This window comes from Anastrepha ludens, chromosome 2, assembly GCF_028408465.1.
Source record: "Anastrepha ludens isolate Willacy chromosome 2, idAnaLude1.1, whole genome shotgun sequence".
Classification (NCBI taxonomy): domain Eukaryota; kingdom Metazoa; phylum Arthropoda; class Insecta; order Diptera; family Tephritidae; genus Anastrepha; species Anastrepha ludens.
In genome coordinates this window covers 17,284,394-17,309,351 of record NC_071498.1, presented here as the reverse complement: position 1 = coordinate 17,309,351, position 24,958 = coordinate 17,284,394, and the positions used below count along the sequence as shown (strand labels likewise).

General features: G+C 35.6%; 2 protein-coding genes across 18 annotated transcripts in view; one reads left to right on the top strand and one right to left on the bottom strand.

The window, feature by feature from the left end:
• LOC128863865 (serine/threonine-protein phosphatase 2A 56 kDa regulatory subunit gamma isoform) overlaps positions 1-24,958 on the top strand; it is a 64,140-nt gene that overhangs the window by 2,512 nt on the left and 36,670 nt on the right. For 5 of the 17 annotated variants that reach the window (XM_054103353.1, XM_054103336.1, XM_054103327.1 and 2 more), the window contains exons 2-3: positions 4,832-5,408; positions 15,171-15,345. In XM_054103353.1, the coding sequence (XP_053959328.1) occupies positions 5,037-5,408; positions 15,171-15,345 (547 nt within the window). In that variant the 5' untranslated portion in view covers positions 4,832-5,036. Of the gene's footprint in view, positions 1-1,140; positions 1,293-4,831; positions 5,409-15,170; positions 15,346-24,958 lie in introns of all 17 variants that reach the window. The other 12 variants (XM_054103361.1, XM_054103344.1, XM_054103289.1 and 9 more) reach the window with 8 other exon arrangements.
• On the bottom strand, positions 8,903-9,851 carry LOC128864023 (uncharacterized). The gene is made up of 2 exons (XM_054103496.1): positions 9,592-9,851; positions 8,903-9,533 (listed from the first exon to the last, which is right to left on the bottom strand). Exons 1-2 carry the CDS (start codon positions 9,611-9,613, stop codon positions 9,112-9,114), a joined length of 444 nt encoding a protein of 147 aa, XP_053959471.1. The 5' UTR covers positions 9,614-9,851; the 3' UTR covers positions 8,903-9,111.

Sequence of the window (24,958 nt, the reverse complement as noted above, 5' to 3'; positions counted from 1 at the left end):
TAAAAGTGTCTCATTAGAAAAAAATTGAAAACTTTAAATACGATTTTTCCGATAAGCTTCCCTTGACCTCAGGTACGTCGGGCAATAATCACGACCATATTCAATTTAATGGTAATTTACAAAATTGAAAAAAGGCGGTTTAACTGGCAATTAAATTTTTTTCTCAAGTTTTGTATAAATACTGATAAAAAAGAAAAAGACAAGTTTATTTAAAAAAATAATTCGGAGAATTGACCCGTTGTTAAGTAAACTTAAAATTGTATCAAATGGTTTGTAGATATTGCTTGTGTCCTTAAGTTTTCGCTGCAGCTTACTTTTGGGTTTGCTGCCGCTATCCTGTTTAAGCACAAACACTAGCCAAAACCCATCCAATTATTATAATAGCCCAAACTAATTTCAAACCCATTTTTCCCAGCGAGTTTGTGTTGGGTTTGCATGCATTTTAATATTGAATGGTGGAAATATTTTTCATTTACGTAATTTTTTCGTTTTTGTTATTGCATTTTTAACGAAACATGCAACAATGTTTCGCTGCTTGTCAATATCGGACAATTTGATTGACTGCCAACATCTAAAATTTTAGAACGAAACAAACGGATTACGGTTGAAACATAATTTCCGTCAAACACGAAGTGGGGAGAGTTGACAACTTTCTCAAACCCTGTAAACACTCAAACCCGCTAACCTCCTACATATCAGGAATTTTAATTTGATGTGCTTCGAGTACCTCACCAAAGAGTATCTAAACAAAACAGCAAAGCACAGTAGAACAGCATGTTGCTACTTACAGTAATCAATAAAGGAAAATTGCAGAAGAAGTTATAGGCTTTATTTTAGTATGTTCCAAATGAAATAAAATTAGACATACGGACACCCCAATATAAAGACATTTTACACACATTTGGCGATTATTTTACGAAATTGGCCATGTAATTTGTCTTCAAACCTGCACCGGATAAATACAAATTTCAATTTCCCCGAATTTAAGACACCCCTTCGCTTGTTCATGACTCCCGAAAGGCGAACCAGATTTATTAACTTCTAATTTAACTGTTACTAAAATCTTAACTAACAAACTTTAGTAGTATGTATTTCCAATAAATGTCTTAATTTTTTCTTTCTTTCTCATCTTCTTTGCAGAAATAACCGCACATCTTCATCAAATGTCAAATATTAAACAATTTTCATAATATACTCAGCGAATGTGAATGCCTAATTAAAAATAAAAACAAAAACACCTGTACAAAATAATATATTCAAACGGAATGTGAATGTGAATGTAAATGTGTGATGTAATAGATACGAATTTTAACCGAAATCAAATCCATTAAAAATGCAGCAATAATAGCAATAACAGCACAATTCGAACAGTAATATGTACCTAAACATATCTTGCTATTAAGACGTGCCGACAAATGAAAAATATTTTCGGGATCAGCGCGCAGTAAATTGTTTGTGCAAATGGCTAGCAACTACCGTTGTAAATAATGAATTCTCTTGCAGAGTTAATAAATATTCTTTCATTTTAATGTAACGATTATATAGAATAGCTCACCATCTCCTTTCCAAATGGAAATTCCAATTTCTGAAGCATTTCCACGTAATGCTTCAAATATTTCCATTATGTGTTATACTCCCGACATTATTAAAATAGAAGGGATATTCTTTCAAAAAGTCAAATTACCAAATATATATATGTACATATGTAAAAGAGAATGCGAACATGCATATGTGTTTAGATTGCGACTGCGTTTAGTATTTGGCCCATAATATTGAAAGTACAAGAAAACATCTTCGTACGGAAAGCTTCCTAGAACCGATACATTGAAAAACGTGAAAAAAATGAATCAAAATTTCAGTCCGTGAAAAAGAATTGAAACTCCTAGTAAACATTGAAAATAAACGGATAGGCTCATATGAAAAAAGCATCAGAACGACTGAGGACAGAGAGCTAACATTACTACTGGTAGTTCAAACATACAGAAGTAGAAAGAGAAGCTCAAGCCAATCAACATTAAACTCAGGTCTAAAAGATGAATAACTTTTAAATTCCATTGTGACCCATGCGAAAACAAGGTGGGGAAAAGTACAATACCTGACTGCAAGAAATAGTGTTGGTGACGGAATTTGATGAAATAAGTGGAACGCACCCTACTATCTATATTAGATCATCTTGTAGATTGTGATAATTTCCCAATTTGGCCACATTTCTTCGAAATTAGTTATATTTTACATTTACTTCCAGTTGCTCCATTTTGTTTCGTTTTATTTATGTATTCGGCAGATGGATGCTTCGTTTTATTCAAGGCGAACACATACAAGGTGATGACCGTAGTATAAGAACGAAATTTGCATGTTTTTGTCACGTATTTTTTTTTTTTTTTTCAATGGGCTGGTTTGAGTTCCAAAAGTTTTATAGAATGTAAAGAAACAAGTAAAACAACAACAATAAAGCAGACCACTTGGACATTGAGACCACGAAATCGCAAAAAAAAAAGCAAATCAGCTATTCTACTGCCATCACCTAGTATGTGGTTGTTGTTGTTGTAGCTGCATAAACATTCCCCATACATGTGCGCATCCAGCTGTTTGATGTTTAGCTAGAACTTCCCTGGTTCTTTCCACCGACCCATACGCAATAGTCTCTTTTTTTTTTACTTCACAACACTATTAATCAGGTAGAACATTGTTATGCGCTTTCAACTTAAACCGGTTATGCCAACTCAAGTAAGATTAACTCGAAATTGTTTCTTTCCACGTGATTCGCTAAATTACCTAGTGTTCTTTTGGAAGGAAAAGAATACAGCTATTTTGCTTTGAGTTACCTTGATTTTTCTGAAGACTTCAGTTGTCTTATTAAGTTTACAAAATGCCAACTACTTTTGAATCCAAAAAGCAGTCAATCAGTCAATGGTAAAAATAGTTTCGCCAATAGATTATTAATAATGTCACCCATATCCATGACGGATTTACCTACCTATTCAGAATTGACCCCGACATACTAAAAACATATGTCCGGCAAGTGAAGGCACTCCGCAGGACCCTAACCACCTTTTAACATGTCCCATCAAACTCACTCATCTAACACCCCTCTCCCTCTAGGCCCAACCTATTGAAACAGCAAGTTTTTTGGGCCTACCGTTAGATGAGCTAGACGAAGACGTCCGGTGATTTACACTACACTGACAGGGCAGTTACTGCGACAACAACAACAACATGCTACGGTTAGCCTATATTTCTCCATCATTTGAGGTGAGTTGTTCTTTGTTTTCTCGAAAGTGGAAGGCTTCCAAAATTTTATGACATCCTCGATTTGCCGATAGTTTTTTGTGAGAAGTTTTTTCAGAACAGAATACGCTTAGAAATATGCCAAGGGTCGACCGTTGTTAGAAAGCCTTTTCCAAATTTTATTTCTGCAGCAGTGATGTAGCCCTGGATCTACTGCCTGCATGCTACGCCCAAATATACTGGGCTGAGTCGGCAAAACTTATTAAAACTCGCTAGACAATAGGTAAACTACATAATTTGGTATAAAAATCAAATGAAAACTTTTTCAAAAATACCAAAAATTTATATTATATTATTATATATAAAACTTATAATCTTCACAATCAAAAATATTATGTGCTCCACTTGCAGTATTCGTAAATACTAAAATTCTTTGCAAGATAAGTAAAGAAATAACGGAAATAATAATACATATAATGCATACTTATGCAAATTCTGGCTTATATACCTGTCATCAATTGTGGAATGCTGAAACGATTCATAGCTAGGAGATCCACATATACATATGTATATACATATGTACATTAAATTTTTCTGTTCTCGTTTGGATTTTTTCAAAATATTTTACTTTTACCCAGCTGAGCTACCTTTTGCCCAGAACAAAAAGATAGCAAATTGTAAACTTTTGTAAGCATGTAGAAGAATCAAAGCTGAGAAGCAGTAAGTTGAAGAAAAAGTTTTTAGAAATAGTAGGCATGTATACAACTATACATATATACATATACGGAGAGTGTAACGAGAAATACTAAAAGCATACATATGTAGATGACTATCTACTCATAAACATAAGAGTAAGAAATCACAGAGGTAGCAACATCCGTTACATACATATGTGAGCATATATGTATGTACACACATACTTACACATGTATCTAAAATAAAGCTACAATCGTAGGTTGCGTTCGATACTACAAAAAAGGCAAATCAATGAAACGTTTGAATGCTTTGCTGCATACTTCGATTATCGCGTAGCTTTGCAGACGGTCGAAAGAGGCCGAGTGTTGTTTTGTATGTATATGGTATGTGTATGTATGCCCATACATACATACACATTTTGCAATTTATCCGCCACGACGATTAATTTCAGCCCAGCCACCTGGCGGGTTGTTAACAAGAGTTGGCCACAGCGGTAGTGGCCAAGAATCCATAGTTTCGCCGGCCGCACCTGTTTGGTTAGTTTACGCGCTAGATGCGAGATGTGTTATTTTGTTTATATTTTGCAATTTTTGTTCATTTCTTTTCGTTGCTTTCGATTTAATACTTGTAACGGTTAATATCGCAATTTGTTATCGTGGCTGATAGTTTTGTTTCGTTACGTCTTTGAAATGCTCTCATCTTCCCTTTTTCCTGCAACTCTTCAGGTATCTACAACGGTAGTCGAGCCATGATATGTTTCGTTATGTTCATTTTTAAGTGCAACTTGCTGCGTTTCATTCTCAGTTGCAAGTTATAAGTGTGTGTGTGTGCAAGCTGTTCGGTTGTGTTGTTCGTGTTATTGTTGTTGTTGTTGCTGTCGTTGTTACTATCGTAACAATTGTATTAGTTTTTAATGCCAACAGCAGCACTGTAATAATTGCCGTTGTCGTTGCCGTCGTCATCATCGTCATCGCCATCGTTGCTGTCTCCGTCGCTAACTTCACTATCGCTAATACTACCTTTGTCTCTGAAAGCGTCATCATCGTCACGATACCCGTAAAAGAACAGATCGTGATTAGCAGCAGTAGCTGGTCTAGCTGGGACGACGTATTATGGATAGCACGGCAAAAACGGTAGCAGCAGTGACGACGCCGTCAGTAGCAAGTGGTGTTGGAACAGCGACTTCAACAACGGGTTTAAAACTGAGTCCGACAGACGCTGCTGCCAACAATAATAATAACAATAATAATATACAAACAACAGCAGCGACAACTAACGGTATCAAAGAGAATAACAGTAATAATATAATAACAGCCGCAGTAACATCTTCCTCGTCATCAACGTCCCTGTCAGGGGCGGGGATACCGATTGTTGTAACAGGGGGCAGCGGCAGTGCTGGCACATCTGCGCCCACCTCATCACCAACAGCCAGTTCACCATTATCAGTGGCGGCATCTGCAGCGGCGACACCAAATAGTGGCGAGGTGAGTTTTTCGCAATTCAATTTGAGTGCGAGTCATGAGACGAATCTACATACTTGTATTAAATGGTGTCATTTCACTACTAATGGTATAAGCACAAACGAAGCCAACGCCAAAGTCATTAGACGGACATTAGAGTTGTCCAAAAAACAAACAAAAAATTTGATAATTGCACGACATCCTCTCCCTGCGCTTGTGGATATGAAAATATTGTATGAGTCAAAGTTGTGGTCATTTGCTGCAATTGTGGGTATCCTAAATACCCTGGTGCATTTATTTTGACTAAAAATTCGCTAAGAACAATTCGTCGTTTGCTCCGATTGTGTTTATTTCATAATGAACGTTTATTGTTATTCCTGTGAAACGTGATATGCCTGTTTTTATTGGTAACTTGGTATTTGTACAAATGTATACTTACTTACTTGCATGACTTGGAAATTCTACCAGTTCAGTTAAATAACCCTACTTTTCAAATTATTAGACGACGACAGTACTGGGTACGGGAGATATTAATGAGCAAGCAGATACTCGTATTTGACACAATTCTCCAGATTTATATTTTATTTGTATTTTGTATTGCTAAAGATTGACTTGTGAATCAAGCTAAATATGGCATAAAAGAAAAACGAAAATGTATTTAAAATGATAATAAATATGAGCGCATTACCTATCTATGAATATTGGGCTAAACAATTTCGATTTACACTACATATGGAGAAAATAATCAATAACAACTCAATCCGATAACTTATTGTAATTCGAACAAAAAACACAGATGGCACATCTAAAAATACGTGGCATAATTTATATACAATAATTGAAAACATCACACTCGGTTTTTGTGAAAAATGAAAGAAACAGGATTGCGCCCATCAGAGAGTGCGTGACGTCTCCCTAGCCTGGTTGTGTAGTGTGGCCAACCCTTTGCTGTTCGTAATAAATTTAGTGATTTTTTATACACAAAATGCGAAAATTTTGGAGTTTGGTGTTTGTTTCTTTTTTAATTAAGTAATTTTGTAAGTTAAAAAAAAATTGCATAATTAAAAAAAGCCCAAAAACTCCATTCTGAAAAGATTTTAATCCAATTGAAAATTTGTTGATTCTTATAAAATTTGATAATTCAAAACAATTTTTTTTCTTTAAATGGGCATTTTAATGCTTTTTTATATCCAAAACTAGGCAACATTGCAGTTATTCTACTACTCTAAGGAGAAGAAGAAGAACAAACTTGGAAAAAATTTAAATAAATCGAACAAATGTCACACACAAATAAAGCAGGCCACAGACGGAGTATACAAGTCGAAACAGTCGGTTGAAACTCATTTCGCCGCGCACGCGTGGATTTGTTGCTATGTATGGCATTTATTTGCGGGTGAAAAGAAGGGTGGAGAGGAAGAGGAAAAAAGTAATTCAATTTGGGTACAAAACTGGTTTAAAAGGCGAAATGAATATTCGCATATAAATTTTTGTTTTTTTTTTCACACTTTCTTATAAACATCACCTTTTAATTAGAAGAGGCTAGAAAAATGCCAGAAGGAAAGAAGTAAAACTCCGAAGTTAGAGAACACAAAAAAATACTAAATCAAGTTACGAAAATGGTAATTTGGTCACATTGATCACCGATTGGGCTAGTGTGACGTCACGAAAATCAGCTGATGTGAAATTCACTGAGAGCAAAGTTACGAGCCAACTATAGGCGCCAACTCACTATTCTCTTCATCGTGAGTTTTTGTGAACTATGTTGTAAAATATTCACAATGCGGCATTTCTCATTTGTGGCTATGTTTCGTGGGATAAAAACATACAAACTTCAATCTCGATTAATGTGACATAAATTCTTAAAATGACTAACTTCTTTATATGTAACTTTCAAAACTTTGATTACATTACAATGCCTTCTAATTGTAGAAACAAATATAATATTGATTGTATTCATACTTATAGCTTTAGAGATTATGCTCACGTTAAATACTCTCAACTTTAGACGTGCTTGTCATTTTTAAATTATTTGGAAAAGGGTGGGCCACTAGCTGGCAGTAATTTCGCTTATAACAAAATGATTTACTCGCTTAACTGCAGAATTGAAGGCAAAAGTCCACTATGAGGTTAGACTTTTTGGGAGGCTTCTAAAGATCAATGTTATATCGACAATCAAGGAACGATTCAATTAATTATGTAAACGCAATGGCCCATAGTCCTAGTCCAATTGTTTCTAGCTCAAACGTGAGAAAACAGAGCTATGTATATGGAAAAGAACAATTTACTCTGCATTATAAAAACATAACATAACTTTAATTAGCTCACCCTGTGTCAGCAAGAAATAATCAATTTAGATCCTTTTGTAACATTTTGAAGTCACGTTCTCCTCATTTTAAAGTCCAAACTCTGTTTTTGTGATAAAATGCATTTAAGTTGTCTAAGACAGAGATAAAATGGTGTTTATTTTTAATTGTTAAAACCTGTTTTTACTTCTCTATGACTACGGACCAATGTTCCTGCTATGGTTGAAATAGAGGCAGAAACCTTCGAAAATGTTCTGCAAAATTGGATAGAACGTCTGGGTTACGGGGTAATATACAGTTAGAAAAAAAAAGAGAAAACTTTTACATTTATTGATCTAAAAATGTGTACACATGCTATATTATGTTATCTTTTAAGTGTATTTTAAGACTTAGTATTAGTAAAAATATTTATTTGGAAAGGAGCTACAACTGATCTCTAGGAGCTCCTATCAAAAAAGACGTTTTGCGGTGGCCACTATGTCTCTGAACTGGATCCTCTGAAATTAAAAAACCAAACAGATTTCGTTAAGGTAATGTCAAATCTAGTAATTAATCGAAGGAATAAGCCAAATAATTTTTTGACAAAATGACGGTTTCTCAAAAAACAAAAATCGATTTTTGACCAAAATTTCGGCCGTAAATTGTTTAGAAAAAAAATATTTATCGGTGAGAAAAAATCTTCGATTAATTGCTAAACATATATTTAAGAAGCTCGTGTTAAAATTTGAGACAAATCGGTTCAGCCGTTTTTGAGTAATGTTGGTCACCGACTTTGAAAACAACATTTTGAGAAAAACGCGTTTAAAGTTTGCCTTGTACTTTCAACCACTCTGAAACACCTTTTCAGATTTGCGTGTAACTTCTAAAATATTCACCGGAACGATATTAAATTTTCTGTGTGTACTCTTAAATATATTAAGAATTACATTAAGAAAAAAAAATAAAAAAAAAAGATTTTTTTTACATTCCAACTGTATATAGAGTAACTGCGGGTATTGTGGTATACCCATTTTATTTTCGTCTATAAAATCGTTAAATTTTATTTGATTTGAATGAAAATTTATCAATAATATGCTACCGTTATTAAGTTCAAATAAACCTAGCTTCAAAAGCCTTAGAGCCGCGAGTTTCAGAAATATTTAAGAAAGTACTGCAAAAGACGGAAACAAGCCCTTGAAGAAATTGGCGGGTAATGTGGTATACCTTGTTCTGGTAATGTGGTATAGTATACCACATTACCCGCATATGATGCTTTTAATAATAAGTCAGTTACTTTTGATTGATAACTAAAATTTTATTGCGAACCATTTAAAAAAGGAATATGAACTGAATTAAAACATATTGAACAAAAATATTTTAAGCTTCAATTGACAAAAAACGCAACAATAAAATTCATAGCACTTGTAAGAGTATTACTTACAATATTACTTACAAGAATCGCAAAGAAAAATAGCACTTCGATTGGGAATACACTTTTCGTGGGCCCAAATTTGTTCGCATTGCAGACAAGAGGTCCAAGGCTTCATTATTATATCCTGCCCATAAATTTTGCCACAGTAGTTGCAAGACGATTCTTTTGTTGGTGGAACATCTGGAAACTCCTCTTCACTGTCACTTGAATGCGAGTCAACAAACGATTTGGTAGAAATATTTTTTTTATTAGAGGGTTTTGGGGATGGATTAATGTTAATGCTTTCAATGCTCTGTAACAAATTACACTTATAAGGCGAAGTTGTTAAAACAGTTGCCTTTGTTTTCCGGCCTTTCCGATTAGGTGGTGGATCTCGTAGCTTTGGTGGTGGAGATATTTCCCAGGGAGTAACGAGTCTTCGGCTTGTGCTTGCTTCTATAAACAAATTAAATAGCGTTCCTAAAATTTCTATAGATTTTATTTCGAAACTTACGAATTTCAGGCTCAATTTCCATGGCTGATGCGCTTGGGGTTTCTTCTGTCGTTGAATTTATAGTTTCAACTGGATCCTCTGAGAAGACAATATATCTAGCAAGATTTTTTATATTTAAAACTGAATTGTACCTGATGATGATGAGTTCCCAGCTATAAAATCTGCATCTGTGAAAATATGTTTATCAAACGGATAAATTCCCGTGGCTTTAAAACCATTTATTGCAATTTGTCCAGTTTGAACCCTCAAATAAGCCTTAGTAAATAGTCCTGCGGCCGCCGTAGCCGAATGGGTTGGTGCGTGATTACCATTCGGAATTCACTGAGAGGTCGTTGGTTCGAATCTCGGTGAAAGCAAAATTAATAAAAACATTTTTCTAATAGCGGTCGCCCCTCGGCAGGCAATGGCAAACCTCCGAGTGTATTTCTGCCATGAAAAAGCTCCTCATAAAAATATCTGCCGTTCGGAGTCGGCTTGAAACTGTAGGTCCCTCCATTTGTGCAACAACATCAAGGCGCACACCACAAATAGGAGGAGGAGCTCGGCCAAACACCTAACAGAAGTGTACGCGCCAATTATTGATTGATTGAAATAGTCCTGCGATATCAAAATGTGTAACTTTTCTGCCCTGTTCACGCATAAATCGTCTTATTTCGTCATTATAGTACTTCTTAAAAGGTCCTATAAAAGCCTGATCCAACGGTTGAAGTTTGTGTGTTGAATGGGGCACAAAGAAAGTATAGTCACATTGTGTTCGCGAGCTAGATCAATAACTTCTATATTGCGTGTGTGGCTATAATGCCCATCTAATATAAGAAGCAGAGGTTCAGACGGAGATGGTTTCGTTACGCTTAAAAAATGCCTGAACCATGGCACGCCGAGCTTGAGCCAGGGGGAGCGTCTTTCATTAGAAGAGGGTTATGGTTTTTTCGTGGAAGGATGAAAAATGGTGGTACGAAACCACCTCCTGCGCTCATGCAAGTGATGACTGTAACAAGCGATCCTCGCTCAGCTGAAGTCATTGTTCCAATCTGTTTTTTTCCTTTCCGAGCGATTATTTGTGCCTGTTGCGAAGGAACTACTGATATTCCGGTTTCGTCAACGTTCCAGATACGAGAAGGCGGAAAATTATGTTTTGCGTTTTCTTCTTCCAGCAATTTGAAAAATATATCAACATTTTCTCGAGAAAAACCACGTGCACGGTCGACGCTTGTTCCAGTTGGCTTTCGAAAACTCAGAACATTTCGGTGTCGGTTACAGAAGCCTTTTAGCCAATCCTTGCCAGTGCACTCTTTAATAACGGAGAACTTATTGGGAATGTTGTTTTTTGTGGCAATTTGATAACACAATGACCGCACGTCTGCGCGTGTTAGTCCCCAGTACCTTGACTCCATTTCTAGTAAATATTTAACTAAGTCATTCTCAATTTCCGCTGTTAAAATCGGAGCCCGGCCAAGTTTAGTTGTCAACAGCTCCTCGATGGATTTCTCGCTTCTTGCCATGCGCTGCAGAGTGGTATGGGGGACACTAAATGTCTTGGAAGCCAAGAGAATACCCATTTCACCTTTTCTAACCGCTTGGATAGCTTTTTTCATATCCTCTGCTTTCCATTTTGGTATTTCACCTTTCTTCGGCATTTTTTTGATCGAGAGGGTAATATGGTACACTATACCACTTTAGCCGCCTTTACCTATCCCACAATAGCCGCATTAGAGTTTGAACAAATTAATTTTGAATAATTAAATATCGACCAAATATACAAAAATATTGCTTATATGCTTCACTAGTATTAAACTCACTTATTACTTCCCGATGGATAAATGCAGTTTAAAGCACAGGATTTTAATTTGCCAGAAATTTTCCACTGAGCACAAAAAAATGTCAACCACACGACCACGCGATTTTTTTACAACTGACTCATTGTATGCCTTGCAAAACACAAATCAAATCACGCGTTCTTAAGATTCTGAGAATGCCGAAATATCTAACTTGGTCCCGTTATTTCCACGACTTTAGTTTTCGAATAAAGCTGCTATACCACATTACCCGCCTATACCACAATACCCGCAGTTACCCTAATCCCTTACTGCAGGACAAACAGAGGTGGTCATTAGAATGAAATTATATTAAAGGTGTATTATTAGAAATAGAGTAGAGTCATTGAAAAATATTGAAAGTGTTTTTTTCTAGAACTTTAAAATAGAATTCGTCCTATGACCCACCCTCTATTCATATCCTATTTATTTCAATTGTCGCCATCAACTCACCTGCTGAACGTACGCTTTTGAATTTTGAGTGCGAAAAAGGTGTATATGCCATTATCGCGAGTATCTCCTAAGCAATGAGGTAAACTAATAAAACATACATACAATCATACATACATACACGGTATATTTCTATAAGTATGTACGTGCATAAATAGGTAAGAATGTAAAATATTTATGTATAACGAAGACACGCATTTGGCCAAACTTGGAGTAGATGGCAATGTAGCCTAATATGTATGTACATATGTACATAATTCATTAGCTTCATGCATACACTGCTGCTCACATGATTAAGTCACTTCATCTTTTTATAATACTCGCAATATTTTTCATGCTAAATTTTTTCAGTTAATTTTTTATAAAAATATAGTTAACAAACCTAGGAGGTAAATCAATGTTCCGAAATTTGTACAAAATTCCCAATACCTTAATGAGTTCAGAAAATTGTCATGAAAATTAAAAAAAAAAAAAAATTAATCAAGCTCTTTGGAAATCTTCTGGGTATGAGGTTTTATAACTCGATCAACTTTAGTAAAATAAAGTGCAGGTTTGAAGTCACTTAAAATTGCGTAGATTTTTGAATGTTTTTTTTTTTTGTTTACATTTTCTTCCATATGACGAATAAGATAAGTAAAACGATAAAGTGTCTTAATTATGTGCGCACAAATGTACATACTCGTATTTAACAAATTAGCGGTATTCTCTTAATCTTGCGAGACTCAATTGCAATACTAAGCAATCTTTACTATATCACAATGACAAAATGTATTTCGTTTATTTCAGAAATGAGTCTCTCTGACCCTACATTTTTTACTCTCAGCTAAAAGAGATGTTTGACGGTTGCTCAGCTTATTTGAAAATTGATTTTTTTATCGAGATTTGATGTTTTCCAAAAAAAAACAAAAATGCGCGAATTTAAGCTATTAAAAAAGGCTTGCTTTGGTCTTTTCTATTAAATGATTGACTTGCGGCTAGGTGTCATTATTTTTGGCATTTATTGGCTTTGCGATATACATATAAAGAAATTTAATTCATATGAAAATTAAAATATTTTTAGAATAATAAAATAATATAAAAAATAATAAATAATCTTTTATAGGTCATGTAAAGCAAAACTTATAGCTCTAGTGTTTATTGAAAATCTACTCTATATATTCGAACTTTTTACGAGACTTGGAGATTTCTTTTCCCATTACATATGCTACGCTGGGTTCTCTGTTTTCATAAATTGAGAAGAGTGTTAATAGTACCTGTGGGTGGTCTTGGTTTTTCGAAAAATGCGGCTCAGATTTCTGGGGAACTGAAAGGGGTTTTTTCAATTCGCCAAAAGATCTTGATGATTTAAGAAAATAAAGGGTGGGACTGGAACATCTTTCCTAGCCACTACAATGGGCTTCTTTGCCATCAAGTTAACGATTTTTAAGTCTAACCTGGCTTACCTAACTTAACCCTTTGTTGAGCACCCAGGTCTAGCCAGACCTTTTCGACTTTGGGCTAAATTTAACATATTTATTATAGCTTACGACTTCAGCTTCCAGGTAGCTTCCTAAAATTTAATTTTCTATCGACAGTTTGTCCCGCTTCCAAGCCATAAAAAATCAAGCAAAATCATCGACATCGACATCCAGGGTAACACACTGGCAGATACAATTGCCAAGGCCATTTCCATTACACCAACAGTCACATCAGAAGTCATCCTACCCAGCAACATATACCGACTTATTCATGAACAGAGGCAAACTAAGTTACTTCGTGAATGGTCGTATTATAAACACTATTACTCGAATATTTACCCCAAACGTACAAAACCTGCCTATCCATCATCGGTACTCACCAACCATATTTCCCCATACACACGACTCCGTATTGGGCACACCATAATTACTAGCGTACACCTATTACAGGGTAATACATCCAACACCTGCCCCTTCTGCCAAGGCACAAAGGTATCCTGCGCAGAACTTGCTTCTCAAAGGCATCACCACTTCAGCAACACAAATCCTCTTTTACTTTTAAAAGATGCCACTGAAGATAACATTAAACAAATTTAGAAATTTCTGAAGTACACCGACCTACTCCGTCGTATCTGATCCAACTCACATCACCAGCCAGCCGAAAGCCTCTGCTGCTAGCGCTGCGTTTGCTTGAGTTTACTTATAATTTTATTATTATGTAAGCTTTTAAAAATAAAATAAATAAAATTTTCTATCGATTTATTGATATAACCTTTTAGAAAGGATCCTCGTACAGGACGAAAAAAATGATTTAAAAACGTTACACCTTCGGTTAGGCACCTCGCGTCTGGTCTGGCTGGACCCCATTTATATGCATTTGTATGAAAATATGTGGCAAATGCGTCACATTTATAATTCACTATCGCAGATATATATTTTTAATTTTGGTTTGTGAAAAACAATTTTTTTTTGTTCTTTATTTTGACACATTTCGAAGAAGGTTGAAAAAAAAAGTTTATTGCAATGAAATTTTTGGTAAAATATGAAAGGATATTTATTTATGGAGAGATTTTTGAGTGTTGTTGACATACTGCTTTTTTGCATACAATGCAACAACCGAGTTTCTCGACAAAGCTTTTCGCCTTCTTGACGAAAAAAGACGACAATCTTACACCGTAGATGTGAGTGTATCGGCTCCGGTTGGGTGGTTGACTACAATATTCTCTGAGATAGTTTGTTGAAAAATGATTCCATAGCCAAACGAGTAGTGAATTGAGAAATAACGGCTGGATTCTGCATACTTTAGCAAGACTTTAGTCAATAAGTAGCTTTACTACAAATTTTGTTCAAAATCTTATAATTTAAAATATTTTTATACTACTTTTAATATCGTTTTAATTATCCCATTTTTGTTTTGTGTTTCAATATTCTTAAATTATGTTTTTTGTTTGTCTCAAATATCCCGCAAACACTTTGTAATATTCTCTAAAATCTCACAGGCAGCTAAGCTTAAGAGGCAAGGATTTGCAAGAACTAAGGTAAAGACATAAGACATAAATTGAGAAGTCCATCGCACTTCACAAATGCAATGCCTAATTAGACGGTAGTTGTTCGCTCGTAGATTTCCGGCTCAGACTCCTGTAGCAGCCCTGTTGTTTGCCGCTGGCAAAACTGTTCGTCGCCGCTACCTTCTGGCAACTCTCTTCATGTAGTAATATCATTACCAACTGCGCATGCTTTATTTCTGCTTACTTGTGTTTTAGCCTATTCATAACATATTTGTTGTAGTGCCGTGCCCTTAGTTTCCCAATAGAGTGAATTTTATTAAAATTCGTTTGGTCTTGGTTGTATTTTGCAGGCTAATAAGGATAATAAAAGCACACCACCACGAGATGCTCCACCACCTACACCAATTACCAAAGGCTTAAATTTATCAACAACGCCAATCGTTAAGAAGGAGAAACGTCAAAGCAGTTCCCGTTATAATGTCACAAAGAATTGCGAATTGACACCTTTGAGTCCTCTTAATGAAAGTAAGTAAATACCAAAAATAGTAACAACTGCACAAAGTTTTTATTTTCCTTATATTTTAAGTATTTATTAATTTTTACTTTAAGAATTCGAAAATATTCTACTTCAAATGAACCTTTGAATAATTTTGTGACAAGTTAAAATGTGGACACCATTTTGTTTGCTTCTGTTTTTTTTTCAGTATTATTTTTTGCGAAATGTTGCGTTGAAAGGATGAAACTCTTTGAAATTGTGACATTAATGAAGGCATTCTATCTACATATAACCTTTGTATTTCTTATCCCCAATGAGAAAACTAAAGGCATTGGTGAAGTAAAAAGTTAGGTGTTTCTTAGCATTAGAACATTCTCCTAACCTAATCATACTGATTTTGCGTATACTCGTGCATTGCTCATTCGCACACACTCGTTATTGTAAAACAGCTGGTAGCATTTGACACTTACTATGTATGTGTTACACCGGCCTTTACGTCAACTCTTTTGTTGTTTACACATTTTGTAAAAGACTGGCGTTCAAGTTGTTTATTACTTATTAAACAAGTTCACAGGGGTCGTTTTTGAGTTTAGCAAACAAAAACAAACATAGACAAAAAATTGTTGTATAAAATGGGCAAAATGAAGCTTGGAGAGAAATAAAGTTGCTGAGAGCTATTGGCAAATAGATGGCATGTTTGCCGTTGCCTAGTGCCTCTCTCTCTTCCTATCTCTCTCTATTACTGAAATGCTTAAACATCTAAATATGTTTGTACATAAGTATATATATTTGTTGGTATTTACAGGGCTTTCAATTGAGATCCATTTTCATCAAGTTTCATTAAGTTACAATACGTGTTATTGTTGTTGTAACAGCATAGCAAGTTCCCTTACATTTTTAGGGAACGCTGCCAAAGTGACAGTCCTTGGTCGGATACAAATCCGGGTCTTTCCGGTAATGTTGAATCAACTGTTGTGGGAACCTAAAATAAGCGTATGCCCGTTAACCGAACAACCGAGTGGGCGGATGGAAGGGGCAAGTTTTTAAAGTTACGCGTATATCGAAGTTTCTTATCAATTGCAAATTGTATTTTGTTTGCTGTCAGAATAAAAATGTCATGTTTAATAATTTCGCCGGTATGATTTAAGTGTGTAGATTGCCTTGAAATACATGTCGGCTACTTCGAGTCCACTTGACATATCATACATATTTTGCTCGTTGGCAAAACCATTTAGTCGGAAATGCGCAATGGTGCTGAAGATGAGTTTAATTTGAGAATGTATAAGTTTGTTCTTGAATCTACCGATATGGGTTTAGAGTGACTAAGAATAGTTGACTGCGTTTTTTCCCGGCAGCGGTGTAATTCTCAAAAAGAAATGTGGTTTCCAACTTGCACACTAAACTGAGAATCGAGGCATAATTTGACGATTACGACGACCGAAATTGGAGGTGGCGCTTTTAAACACGCGAGGCCGACTCCGGATAGTTGCTATTAAAAACCTTCACCTATAAAGATGTTCCGTAAGGTTGTTTAAATTAATTACATTTTTTTAAGTGTTTTTTGCGTGAGTTATATTTGATAAAAATTTCGCTTCTAATGAAAATACAATTAATTTGAAAAATTAAAATTAACTCAATTTGAAATAATCAGCGAGATACAGTTTCTTTTTAAACGGCATCGCTGCCTAGTTAGTCACCCTAAATCTATTTGCTCTTTCATACTCTCATTCACGTTCTTTGGACATGCGTTTAAAGAATACGACACGGGGAGAGCAGCACTTCGTTAGGCAATAATACCACTTTTTTGATAGAAACTGTTCTGCCACGGTCTGCAGCTGAGTAGTATGTGTACATACATAAATATATTTATTTCTATGCGACGCCAAGAACTTCTGCCTAGAATTGTTATTTTAAAGGGGTGGTGGAAAAACATATTGATTTTTCCGCCAGACTTTTTTCACAAAGTTCGCCTTGAGTTTAGTATAGAGTGCGGCAGTGAAGCCACAAAGTTTTCTTCTGCTACGGACGATTTAAAGCACAAAATATTAAAAAATAAATATATATATAATCAATGAAATTTTTATACAAAACCTACAAACTATTAACAATATACAAACCATTAGTATGGCTAAAAGTGTTTAATTCGCTTGCATATGGGAAAATTGTGCATTTTTCGTGCCTGTGCAATATATTAAAGACTATTAAGTTTTAGTTAATGAACTCAGGTCGATGTGTGCCTTTTAAATTGGTGGCCAACACCTGCCAAACGTTGAGGTAGAAGGTAGGATGGCTAGTGTTGGAATTATAAGCATTTAAAAGCGTTGTGACGTACGTGTCTAAGTAATTGCGTATTAAATTGTATTGTCTCCGGCTGTTTCGGCATTTCCGTTTTTTTTCTTGTACCTACTCGTTGCTGTTGTGTTCGACTGTTCCGGTCGTGGCTATGGAGTTGTTTCATATGTTTATGTGCAATTAAATTTAACTCTTAAATGTGCGTATGGAATGTTTTCTCGAATACCAATAAGTCATAAATACCGGCAAAAAAAGAAAAAAAGAAAAAATACCGCAAAGTAACAGAGTTAATCGCTTTTTAAAATTGATGTGCTGTTGAATTATTGCTTTTTTTATGTTGTTTTCTGTATAGCTTTCTTTTAAATTATTATCGGCTCTAAGTCTGAAGTAAACATCGAAAGAATTTTTACCTCAAGTATCTATCCACTTCTTGAAAACGTGCACGGTGTTGCACCTACATACATACATACATCTGTGCGTGAACACTCCTTTTTATACATACATGAATTACATACATAGATATGAGAGCTTTTGACATAAACAAACATTATACGACATTGCCAGGTTTTGCTTTTACATAAAACAATTATGATTTTTTTTAATTTTTAATAAAAATTTTATTAAACTAAGGCAATGAATAAGTATTAAAATAGTTTAAATATTGTATTAGAATTCAGCAATTTACTGTCTAACGGTTAATAAGCAGATTTAATTCTCAAGTAGTTTTGTTGTTGTTGTAACAGCTTGCTAAACCATGTCAGTGCGGTGTGGTCACCGGTCGTTTTCGTCTAGCTCATCTAACGGTGGGCCCAGGAAACTTGCTGTTCCGAGTCTCACGTCATGCATACCTCGCGGATAGTGCCCCGTGAGAAGGCCCACGAAATTTGAGAGCTGAGATTATGTAATCTTCAGAATATTCCTCGAACGCCTCCGATCCACACGTGCCCAGAAGGATTTCGCGACCTTACAAGTTGATGTGCTTGCCCAGCGCTCGCTGAGTTGAGGCGAAGTCCATCGTTCCAGGAGTAGAGCGCAGGCTTTCAAGGGGATCCCCAACCTCTTCTTTCGCCGGACACTACCTCACTGGTCCTTGTCTGGCAAGCTCGTCCGCTTTGCAGTTACCCACAATGTCACTTATGTCAAAGAATTCGGATGCAATCGAAAGTGAAATCAGGCATTCCCTGACCATTGAGCCCGAAGCCCTAATTTCCGCTTGGCTATCGGGGAAAATATTTACTTTCTTAACAGTTATCACGCAAGTGAGTAGCCGATCAGCTGCTGCTTTGAACACACTGCAGTGATCCGGTAACTTGAATTTGGGTCTGATGGGGAGCTCTTTCAGAATAGTATAGTACTTTTTATGAATTACCAATAAGAATTAATAGGAATATTTAACGTAAAAATGCTTATTTTTTGCATGAGCTTAAAAAAAAACAAACACCGAAAAGAAAAAATATTCACTTATAAACACTCTTTATTAGTTGAACCTTTGATGTTAATACTTCGTATTTTATTACGAAATAACACATCATATTTTATTAAAGTTCTATTATGACAGATGCTTTTCTAAATGTGCGAACTGTCAAAAGAACGATAATGAGAAAATAATAAAACGAAACAAGAAAAAACCCAGTCAACCACAAGGGGACAATTTTTATATACTATTTATTTTAGAAAGGCGAATTCTACATATTGATTGAGGGATATGATCCTAAGCGTGTTCGTGGGCAGAAGACCGACGACTTTAATGTCCTCAAGCGGGCGGCGGCGCCAACTTTTTATTTTTTTTAGCGATGAATAGTCTTTTTTCAAAGTGTAAAATATAATTTTTTTACCTAATATGAACTATAACACCTTGCCTAAATGCTAATATACCTTAAGTATAAGTAAAGAAGTGGCACCGTTTCACTGGAAAACCCAGAAAGTGAATTTCGATCGAACTTTTGTGGTTGTTAAAATGAGTGAAATCGACCTTTGGCTTTCGACAAAACAATGTTTTTAGAAATAGTGAAAATTTGGATTAAAAATTCTCGGTGAACTGTCCCCTCCCCTCCGCCCGTCATCCAACTACATTGTGGTAGTAATGGAAAGTTTAGCCCATAGTATCTCTGGGGGAATTCTCAATGAACAACTAATGGAAGAAATTGCAGGAAAGAAAATAGCAGACATAGGCAGATTTATTGTCAAATCAATTTGATTGTGTACCAAAATGGCACCTTTTGTGCTAATTGAGTCTGGAATGAGTCACTCAGACAGCACCTCAAGCAACCAAACTACCTTTCAAAAGGTGTAGGCAATGAAAAGAAAATGACAAATGAAGTAAATTATTAATGGTATATAATTTAATTCAATAATAATAAAATACATAAATAATTTATCGGCACTTTCACATTTTATATTATATATTTATTTACAAATGTGTCATCGTATATTCACAAGCCACTGCATACAGTTAGAATAAAAAAAAAGTACTTGGCGGCATAGAAGATCAAATGGAGCCCACCTACGCTTTAAGCGTTACCACTTTTGTCTACTTGCTTTGAATATTCGCTTTTATTATGTACTGCAAGAGCTTAAAGACTCGACAGTGAATTGAGTTATTTCCAGACAAGCGCAGAACTAATTGCCATACTTTGGATCCATTTTGAGAAATGTATGTATGCATATAGTTTTTAGTGAGTCCTAATTAGATACTCACTCACAGGTCACATTATATTTTGTATAAAAACAAAAAAGAGAAAAATTCACATACACTTTGCTTTGTCGAGTGGCAGAAAAGTTGTATACCTCCAATGTTTCAGTATACATTTATTGTGCAGTCGCCGTGGTCTGGCAAATGCCGTCTTGAGTTCGATTCCCACTGTAGATGCGAAACATCAAATAAGAGAAACAGTTGTTCCTTATAACGGTCGGCCTCCGGCAGGCAATGGTAAACCTGCGAGCAGGGACCTCTACCTGTTGGAAAGCAAATTAGAGAAGCTTGTCCGAACAGAGATGAACGGAGGCATTCGGCAGTTCAAAAATGTAATTCAAACTTTACTGGCCAACTCACGCGAATCCGAACCCAATTTTTACTGCAGGGTGTGTACGTATATACAAGGTGAAGTCCAAAATAAACAAGACTGGCGTCATAAACATGTTTTCGATGGTGCCATCTTTTTAATGAGTTGATGCGTTGGAAGTTACATCCCTAGCTGATTTCCAATGAAAGTTTGGTGCTATTCGGTTCAGCGGAAGCGTCCAAAGTGTCAGTATATTTGTGTCATCGGTACAAAAATGAGTTTCGAACAAACAGCTAATATCAAATTTTGTTTTAAAATCGGTAAAACGTTTACACATTTGAATTCATGAGAATAGTTTTTGACGATGATTGTCTATCTCGTGCCAGAGTTCATGAAACGAGTAAATCGTTTCAGAGATGGCTGTGAGGACATAAATGACAATGAACGTACGGGCCGCCCAAAATCAGTAATCACCGAAAACTTCATCAAAATTGTTCGTAAATTTATAAAGAATGACCCGAAATCATCGTTGAAATCCATGGAATCGGAGTTGAGTATCTCTAAAACATGGATTTATGAAATTTTAACTGATCATTTGGGCTTACGAAAGGTCTGGGCACGTTTCGTTCCGCACAAGTTAACTGAGGACCAAAAACTGATCAGAATTCAACATTCGAAAGACCTAATTAAAGAGGCGAGAAAAGACGAGAACTTCCTTTACAACATTGTAACTGGTGATGATAGGTGGTATTTCCAGCATGAGCCTGAAACTAAGTGTCAGCCTTCCGAATGGAAGGCCCCAGACGAGTCACCACCCAAAAATCGTTTGGAGAAGTCAAAAATGAAGTCGATGCTCATTTCTTATTACGATTCCAAGGGAATTGCCCACAAGAAGTTCCTGCCAACGGGCCAAACCGTCAATGCAATTTTCTATCTTGGCGTTTGAAGTGTTTTTACATCGCATTCGTCGAATTCGCCCTGAATACCACGATGGAGGAAGCTGGCGCTTATTGCATGATAATGCACCATCTCATCGAATCACTCGTGTGACTGATTTTTTGACTATAAATCGCATTTTAACCAGCAATTACTCAACGTATTCGCCTGATATGGCTCCCTGTGACTTTTATCTATTCGGAAAATTGCATTTGGCTATGAAAGGAAAGCCGGTTGTACCGACATCCTGAAGGACATTCCGGTCAATGACCTGAAACCCTCTTCGCGCAAAACAGTGAATCGAGGCCAGAAGGGGCTATTTTGAATAAATAAACTCGAAGTTATCAGAACAAAGCTCTTGTCGTTTCTATTTTAGCTCAGTCTTGTTTATTTTGAACTTCACCTTGTATGTATGTACGTTTGCACATTCGTTAGGTACCATATCTGTATGTACGTGCATGTGGGTTTTTTGTAAGCTGAAGTCAGACTTTAGTACTTTTTAAAAATGTTTGTACATTTTTGACACTTCAAGTATGAGTCAATTGTCTAAGTCTCACCGTTGGATGAAATTTTGAAAGTTGCGCGCGATGTTCGGTGACCCAGTTCCGGTGTCTACGAATGGCCATAGAAAGAATGACTCGCTTTTATTTAATGTAGAATGAAGTAGATGACTTATAAAGCTTAATTTTTTGCCTACTTCCATGGAAGCGTATTTCCAAAAGAATTTTGGAATTTTTATTTTTGTTTTTTAATTCTGTATCGTTGCTCGGATATTTTTGTATTTACAGATCCTCTAGTTAGTTGCATTGCTAAGTATTCTCATCGACAGGAGGCATATACCATAAGTATGTGTTTTAGCTTGAACGTAGTAATATTTCTTATTATCCACAACACTCTCAGCCTGTTTTTGTTTCCCATACTCTTCCGACACATATTCATAAGCCAATTATCCAAGGTGTATCGTTAAACATTTCATCGGTCTTAGTTTAATGTTGTATATGAGTTTTGTAGAATCCAGTGGACATTGCACCCGCGCAAACCAAACAACGAAAGAAAAAATATAAATAAATTGACAAACACAAGAAATCCAACAGAAAATTATGAGTAACTATGTAATATATACGCACAGAGTCTATGCTCTATTCCTCCTCCTCCACTTTCAGAGGTTTCGTATTTTCTTCTTTATGTCTTCTTAATTCAATTAAAAAACTTCCACATTTGTTGTATGTAGTAATATGCGGAACTTGTGCCTATAAGTGCATACATGCACACTCATATACATGCACACACATGCTCTATTTGATCCCTTCAGTGGTTTCCACTTGACGGATACGTCGGCTTGTTGTCGGTTTTTGATGTCGTTGGAGCAGTGTTTATAGTCAGCTTCGTGTGGAGGTTGGTCAATAGGTTTTGCTCTTATTGGGAAAGCACTAAATTGCCACTTTAAGCATTGTTTCGTATTTCCCACACCAACGATTTAAGTACTCGTATTTGTTTCTTTCATCAAATTTCATGAGAGAATGTGCCGAGGCCGGCAAATTTGTTTCTGCCCGTCAAGGAAATAGTATGTTAATATTTTAAATCAATTAAAGGACCATAGTTCACAAAAATAATAGTGCTTGAAACTAGATTTTTAAGGTCCGTCACATCTTGATATGTGATTTTTTTAATTATGAATATTGACTGTCGATTTAGCCACATACACATGTGGTCATTAAAATAGGAGGTGCCTATTTGTTCGGGTGCAACGTTCATACGAAAAATGCGAGTTTTTTAAACACGTCATGTGGTCATTAAGGGGTTAGGTATAGTCAGAGACCCGTAAAAATTATGATTTTCAATAATTTTTTTTTGCTAGTCAATTGCTTTATTTTACAAAAATAAAAACAAAGCATTAATACATAATGTTTCGACTTGACTTTAGCAAAATTTGAAAGAAAAAAAAATTAATAATCGTAAAAGTTATCGCTGTTTGTTGTGTGGAGTCCGTTTCTCCAGAAGTTCCTTGCGGTGATCATCACAAGTCCTTGGAGATTCATCTAAAATCAATCGGGCAAGAGAAATTAGTTTTATTAATAGATAACCTATGTAGTGCCTTTTTGTTTTTTTTTTTTGAAAATTAACAATATTGCGCCCTCAGGAAACATTTTTCAGATTCAAATGCGAAAAAATCCAATTTTTTTTTAAATTCTGAATAACCCGTTAAAATAGGTATAAAATTAAAACAGTTACGATAAAAAAAGAATTGATTTTATTAAAAATGCTGTTCAAATGATAGAAGTTTAATTAATAACCACTGGGTCCACCATGATTCTCAATGATTTCTTGTATTTTGACTTTTTGGATTTGTCATAGAATTGATAATCCTGCGGCAGGTTTTAGTGGGAGTGGCATACCATAGTTCCTTGATTTTCTGCAATACAACTTTATTTATTGTTGAATGTTTTCTTCCCGATTCGCTTGTTTAAATCTCCCCAAAGGTTTTTAATGCGGTTTTGATCGGGTGACTGGCTTGGCCAATCTATCACTTGAACATTATTTTGTAAAAACCATTCACGTACTAACATTGAGTAATCTTTTTCGGTCATTATATTGCATAGAGTGGCATATTCTACTTATCAAATGGTAGCAGCACTTCTTGAAGTATGTCCTTGTAAATCAATTTGCCTATTTTTTTGGTTATGGGGTGCATAGATCCTACTCCATACCAAGAGAAGCATCCCCAAATCATTATTTTGTCGCCACCGTGCTTGACTTTTTTTGTGTCTCATGACATATTTTGCCCAGCATTATTTCCAAAAAAAATATTTTTAATAAACATTGTTTCATCGCTCCAAAGTATGTTATACCATTTTTTCATACCCTCTGGTTCACACCATGACTTGTGCTATTGAGCAATACTTTTCTTCTTTCAAAAATTTGCTTATTTCAACAGAGGAACTTTACGAGATATTCTGTCTAGTAGGTTCATGTTGTATTACAATCAGTAGCATCGGCATTTGATGCCCCAAAAGGATCCCTCTTGGAAAGAGTCACACTTAAATTATCAGTAGTGCAAAACGTTTTATTTTTGCCATCACCTCCTTCTGTGTATTTTTTGGGCTTAAGAGATTTACGACAAACTTTTTGGACCGTCCAATTGACTCAGTGATAAATTTGTACGATTTTTTGACTTCGAAGATTGACAACAAATATCCACTCCTGAACTATACAATGCTACGCAGGGACTCTCTTTGAAAGAAATTTATATTAATTATTAGTTATTAAATGAACTATCCACCATCGCTACTTAGGTTACATTCAATATTTTTTACTTAATCAGCTAAAATGAAAGAGTTATCCGCAAAGTACCTGTTTTGCTGGCCACGAAAAGTTGCATTTTATTGAAATATCCGAATCTGCACAACGAATA